The sequence below is a fragment of the Vigna radiata genome, unplaced genomic scaffold, assembly GCF_000741045.1.
Source record: "Vigna radiata var. radiata cultivar VC1973A unplaced genomic scaffold, Vradiata_ver6 scaffold_471, whole genome shotgun sequence".
NCBI classification, from domain to species: domain Eukaryota; kingdom Viridiplantae; phylum Streptophyta; class Magnoliopsida; order Fabales; family Fabaceae; genus Vigna; species Vigna radiata.
In genome coordinates this window covers 72,538-79,365 of record NW_014543790.1, presented here as the reverse complement: position 1 = coordinate 79,365, position 6,828 = coordinate 72,538, and the positions used below count along the sequence as shown (strand labels likewise).

General features: G+C 41.8%; 1 protein-coding gene across 2 annotated transcripts in view; it reads right to left on the bottom strand.

Annotated features, from left to right (window-relative positions):
* Positions 1 to 480: 480 nt before the first annotated feature.
* Positions 481 to 6,828, bottom strand: part of LOC106754775 (U-box domain-containing protein 13-like) — a 19,364-nt gene continuing 13,016 nt past the window's right edge. The window contains exons 4-5 of one of the 2 annotated variants that reach the window (XM_014636840.2): positions 1,779 to 2,031; positions 481 to 857 (exon numbers count right to left, since the gene is read on the bottom strand). In XM_014636840.2, coding sequence (XP_014492326.2) covers positions 772 to 857; positions 1,779 to 2,031 — 339 coding nt within the window. In that variant the 3' untranslated portion in view covers positions 481 to 771. The remainder of the gene's footprint in view (positions 858 to 1,778; positions 2,032 to 6,828) is intronic. The other variant, XM_022778053.1, reaches the window with a different exon arrangement.

Genomic DNA, 6,828 nt, shown 5'->3' with positions numbered 1-6,828 from the left:
GATTGGATCATTTCCAGTGGAGGAAGGGAGGCTTCCTTGGGTATACTTACTTGTAATTCTGTTTTACACACTTTACANNATTAATGAAATACATATACATTCACTACCCTGCTGTTGTTTGAGTGTTAAGAGAGAGGAGAGGTCACTCTTGAGCTTCTTTGCATAAAAGAACCTAACATAATATCAATCTTTAGGCACAAAAATTGGGAGGGTTATATACAAACATGACTCAGAAGAGAAAGAAAGAGTAAAATACAATAACAAGATGAAAATGTTTTGTTAACTAAGCATGATATCATGGAATGATGGAAGAGTTGTTTCTAAAGTTTATTCAATGATTAATATACAAGAATAATGGACTTTGAGGAGTTTTAGCACAAGAAAGGATAACCCAAATTAAACCTACCACAATATTAGAGTACTTTGGGTAAGTGACATGGTAAAGAAGATAAAAGTAAATTTGCCAGATCATATATCTATCGAACAATTAGAGGATGAAAATATTTAAGTTAGATATGTAAAAGTTTTGAAGTTGTTCAACGCAAAAATGAGGCCTAAGAAAATGTAAAATGGAGTACCAAAAAGAACTTTGGTACCTATTTACAAGAATAAAAGAGACATACAATTACAAAACTAAGCAAACTAGATAGGATAGGAGCCAAACTTGTGTTTTGGGTCCACGTTATGAAACTAAGGGAAAAAGTAAATTGTGGTAGATTAACACATACCAGCATATCGAGGAACCAATTTGATTTTATGGTCATAATGTGCCTAACTGCTGAAGAAACTCAACAGAAAATTATACCAGACAGCTGTAGGACCAGTGGTGCGGTATTGAATTTTTGATAATGAAGGGCCTAGTATGCAAAATAATTAGTGTATTGAAGATAAGAATCCTGAAGCAATGAGGGAAATATAATATAGATAACATCAGGAATAAATTTATCCAATACCAAGTTGGACTAATACCTATTGAGAAGATAATGGAATCTTGCCTAAGGTGGTCTAGAGGTGTGAGATAACCATTTGAAAAAAAGTGGATCAGATAGAAGATAGCCCAATGTGTAAGGCTAAAAAACACTTAAGAAAACATTAGGAGTAACCACTAAAAAGACCTTGCCCTAACCTCAAAGTGATTTTATTAAAAAATTGGTTGTATNATAACCTTTTAATTCTTTATCCTTCATTTACCTTTTTCATATAAGTAGCTCTTCAGAGGATTACTGAACAGAAGCCTTACAATCAAAATCATCTTAATGTTTTGGTTTAATTGCAGATGGTTGTAACTTGTAACGATACTCCAAATCCGAAACAACATACCCAATCAACATTACGTTGTGGAAACAATAAGCACAGTATGTGGTAAGCCATATTGTATTTAATTCTAAACTTCCAGTTCTAAGGGTATTTCATTAATTTTTCATATTTTCTTTTATAGCTTCAATAGTAGGTCTGCTTAGCATGTTATACTTCCTTTCTGAAAGAAGGAAAATAGCAGTATAATGCAATCCTATCATATTGATTGTTTGTTTTAATCAAACTTTATACTTCATCCAAATACTAGATTCTAGCCTTCATGCGATAGATTACTTTCATCTTATCTTTGGCATGCATCAACAAAAAATAGTCCTCTCAATTTTCTTGATTACAAATTTTCCACTAATCTCAAAATTACTAATTTCATTAAGTTATGTTGTTGCCATCACTCTAACAGCTAGCAATCCTACCACATAAACCACAATAACCAACACCTACAGCATTTCGTCGATCCTCAATACCTCTGGAAGAAAGTTTGCTCACCAAGATATCAAGATCTACTAATTCAGAAGATCCATCCGATGTTGTCTTACAGAGCCATAAATTCCCTAACCTTTTAGGTGGTTCCACTCCATTTGCCTCACACCAACTAGATATCAGGCCATATAAAGCATGGTTGGGTATGAGGATGGGCGTGGAAAGAATCTGTTGAGTCTTGGGACACGTTCCATGCCCTGCTTCAAGCCATTTCTTTATACAAGATCGTTCATATGTCTACAAAAGAGTCAAGATAACATATTTACAAAGTTACTAAACGTCGACAACTTCTAAATAATATATTATTATCTTACTAGCCCATATTTTCTAAATTATGGATTTTAAGAGTATTGTTATCAACTTATCAAGCACCAAGGCTAAGGCGGGAGTCATATCTTCAATTTTTTTTTAAATCCACTATTTGTTACATAGTGTTTTTCTTTAAGCATCCCCCCAGTCAACCATGATCATATTAATGGCTAGCTCTGCCACTAACCAAAACCCAGCAAACCACCCCAGAATGAAAAGAAAAGAAAACACTGATTGATAGGATATAATGTGGGTATGATAGAAGGAGACAGATATATAATGTGGGTATGATAGAAGGAGACAGATTAAGAATTAGTGTTACTTAGGTTATGAGAGTGAGTGAGGTTGGTTTCCTTTATATAGTTAGAGGGTCCTGGAATGGAGGGGACTTTTAGATAGTTTTGTAGATTGAGCTTTAGCTCTTTGTGAAGGTGGTAGACCGTTATTAGTCTATGAGAGAAGAAAGAAACATAGTTAGTTGGTCTAACTGCTTGGGTAGTAAGGGGGAGCGGGGAAAGGCTTCTGAACTTGTATAAATAGTTGTGATTAGCTTGGAGTGGGGGATCTTTTGGCTTTTATTGAATTGTTGATCAGGACTCATTGTCCTGAGGGGGAGAGGTTAAGCTCTCTGTATTCTTTCTGTTGATTGAAAGTGAATAAAAGAAGCATTTCTTTGTCGGGGTGTGTGTTTGACGAGTAAGGAGTGAGTTTTTCATAGGTTCTTGAATAAAGAACCTATTAGAAGGGGAAACCCTTGGAGGAGAGAGTGTTCTCCTATTTTGTGTTCTATACAATCTATATAATAAAGAATATGATAGGTTCTTTAATCAAGAACCTATGGAAAACTCACTCTAAACCCTCAAAACAATCACACAAACAACTGTAATACCTCTTTTATTTACTTTCAATCAAAGAAAAGAATATAGAGAGCTTAACCTCTCCCTCACAGGACAACAAGTCCTGACCAACAATTCTACCAAACCCCAAAAGTGTTTCACCCAAACTACCCACAACTATCTATACAGGTTTCATAGCTTCTCCCCACTCCCCTAACTGCCAAGGCAGCTAGACCAACTAACTTAAGTCTCTTCCTTCTCTCATAGACTAATAACGTCTAACATTACTCCCTCCTCCTTCAGCAACCTTGTTCCCAAGGTTTAATTCAGGATATTGATCCTGCATAGTTTCCACATCTTCCCATGTAGCTCCATCTCTTCCTCCGTCATGCCACTCCACCAATACTTGTTGCACAGTCTCTTCTCCCTACTGCCTGGTTCTCTTTTCTAGAATCTTCACTGGCCAATAACTGGGTCCTTCGGCCTGTAACTCAGCTGGTAGCTCCTTTTCTATCCTCTTCTCCCCCACCGCCTTCTTTAATTGGGAAACATGAAAGACAGGATGTATCCTGGCTGTTTCAGGTAGTTGTAGGCGATAAGCGACCTTCCCAATTTGCTGAATCACCTGGAAGGGTCCATAATACCGAGCTGCTAATTTTGGATGCAACCTCATAGGCATAGAAGATTGCCTATGGGTCTAATTTTTAAGTAGACCCAATCACCCACCTTAATGTCCACCTCTCTCCTTTTTTTATTCACCTGATTAACCATCACGTCCTGCGCCCTGCGTAGATGGAACTTTAATTGTCGTAGAGCCTCGTCCCTTGTTATAAACCTGCTCAATGATGGGGGCACTCTTCCATACACAATCTTGAACGGGGAACACTTCACCGTGCCCTGATAACTGGTATTGTACCAGTATTCAGCCCAAGGCAGCATCATTTTCCAGCTTTTGGGCTGCTCGGAGCAGAAACACCTCAAATAGCCTTCTACAATGCGGTTCAAGACCTCCGTTTGCCCGTCAGTCTCGGGATGATATGCCGTACTCATTTTCAATTGGGTTCCTTGCATTTGAAACAATTCTTTCCAGAATATACTAAGGAACAGGGGGTCCCTGTCACTCACAATAAACACAGGTATCCCATGCAACCGAGATTGTATCATAGCTCTGAGATTTTGGTAGTTTGACAATGAAATCGATACTGACCTCTTCCCACACTGCCTGAGGAATAGGTAGAGGTTGTAGTAGACCCTGAGGTGATGCAGCCATATATTTATGTTGTTGGCATATCACACATCCAGCAACAAATCCTGTCACGGTTTTTTTCATACCCACCCAGTAGAGTGAATGCGCCAGCCTTCTATATGTTCTAAACACTCCTGAATGCCCACCCGTGCTGGTCACATGGAATTCGGCCAATAGTTTGGGAATCCAGCTAGATGTGGCGGACAACACCAACCTTCCTCTGTAATGGAGCCGGCCATTCTCTAGAGTATATGGCATGTGACTATTTGGGTCCTCCTTAAGCCCCTAGACTATTTTCTTTAGTACTTCGTCCTCTTCGACTTCGCTTAACACCTCTCGGAAATCATACCAATACGGCTGGGAAATGGCCTGCAATTCGATATCCTGCATTACTCCTTCCTTTTTCCTCGAAAGGGCGTCAGCCACTTTATTTGAACTCTCCGTCTCGTACACAATGTCAAAATCATACCCCATAAGCTTAGCTATCCAATTCTGTTGATTGTGCGTCGTGATTCGTTGTTCCAGCAAGTATTTCAAACTACGTTTATCGGTATGTACCACAAACCGCCGCCTCAATAGGTAGGGCCTTTAGTGTTGAATAGCCATCACCAAAGCCATAAGTTCTTTTTCATATACAGACTTACTCAAGGATCCCGCCGACAAGGCTTTGCTGAAAAACGCAATGGACTTTTTATTCTGCATGAGTAACACCCCCACACCCACTCCCGATGCATCACATTCCAGATGAAACTCCTGGTTAAAATCGGGAAGAGTTAAGACCGGTGCAATAGTTATAGCTGTCTTCAATTCCTGCATGGCGGTTCACGCTGCTGGTGACCACTCAAACTTCCCTTTCTTTAGTAAGTCGATCAGAGGTTTGGCCATCTTCCCATAACCTTGCACGAATCGTCGATAATAACCCGTAAGGCCCAAAAATCCCCTCAAAGCCTTCAAATTTTTTGGTTCTCCCCACTCCAACAATGCCTGCACTTTCTCCTTGTCCATCTCGACACCCTTTTCTGATATTATGTGGCCTAAGTATCCAATTTGTTGCTTCCCAAACTCGCATTTTCTTTGGTTGGCTACCCATTTCTGTTGTTCCAATAATTGCAACACCGATCGCAACTGTTCGAGGTGATTTCTCCATGTCGGACTATACACTAGAATATCATCAAAGAAGACGAGTACACATCTTCTGAGAAAGGGCTGCAGCAGGTTGTTCATTGCATTCTGGAAAGTAGTCGGCACGTTGGTGAGCCCGAAGGGCATCACCAAAAATCCAAAGTGACCCTGATGGGTTCGGAATGCCGTTTTCGGGATATCATCCTCTCGCATTCTGATATGATGATACCCAGCCTTCAAATCTATCTTGGAAAAATATTTGGCGCCATGCAGCTCGACCAACAACTCTTCTATCACCGGAATGGGGTATTTATCTGGAATAGTTGCCTTGTTCAGTGCTCAGTAGTCAACACAGAACCGCCAGCTACCATTCTTATTTTTTACCAGTATAACCGAACTTGAGTAGGGGCTCCTGCTGGGTCGAATAATCCCAACCTTCAACATATCAGCTACCTGCTTCTCTATCTCCTCCTTCATAAAGTAAGGATATCTGTATGGCCTAACGTTGACAGGGTTCTCACCCATTTTAAGGACAATCCGATGCTCCGAATCACATATCGGAGGCAAGCCTTCTCTCTCCTGAAATACCCCGTAGTACGCCTGCAACACTGCCATCAATTCAGTCTGTTGTTCCCCCGTGAGCTCCCCTGCACACGCGTCTCCCTTCTGCTTCTCCATCTTCCCCACTTCCCACACAAGAAACCATGAGTCAACGTCCACTACTTTCATCAACTCCTTGGGTTCCACCAACTGTCGGGACAAAGCTGGGTCCCCCTGTAGACGAATCCTCTTTCCCCCAGCACGTAGACCATCGACATCTCCCTCCAATTTATAATCACTTCACCCAACGTTGCCACCCAAGCGATTCGCAGTATAACATCCACTCCTCCTAGCTCGCAAACGTAAAGGTCTTCCACCACCGTAGCTTCCCCCACGTTTATGTGTACCCCCTCGCAACGCCCTCTCGACACCCTCTGACGCCCGTCACCGAGATTCAGAGTATGGCGTTGTGTCAGTCACCGAGAGTTCCAACTCCTCTGCCACCCGTCGACTAACAAAATTATGGTTGGCCCCACTATCGATGAGAATCACCACTCGCCTCTCTCCGATTCACCCCGTGAGTTTCATGGTCTTGGGCGAAGTCATCCCCTCTGCCGAACACGCCGACAGTTCCATGCACTCCACCTCCTGAGATCCTTCTTCGGTAATCGCGTCCTCCTCATCTTCTGCCAACAATAGCACTTGCAAGCTTTTCTCGGAACAGCGGTGTCCTAGTGCGAAGGGGTCGCCGCACTAAAAGCACCGACCTTCCCGTCTTTTCAGAAATTCGGGATAAGGTAAATTTTGAACCATTCTTCCCCTATTGTCACCTCCTCCAACGTTTCCGCCTCTATTGCTCGTCGTCGGCAACGGTGCTTCCCTCCGATTCGCCGCACTTCCGTCCATTCCTCCCAAACGATTTACGGTGGGTCGCTCCACCTCTCCGCGAACCACTGTTGTTGAGGGTCACGATCCCCCCCT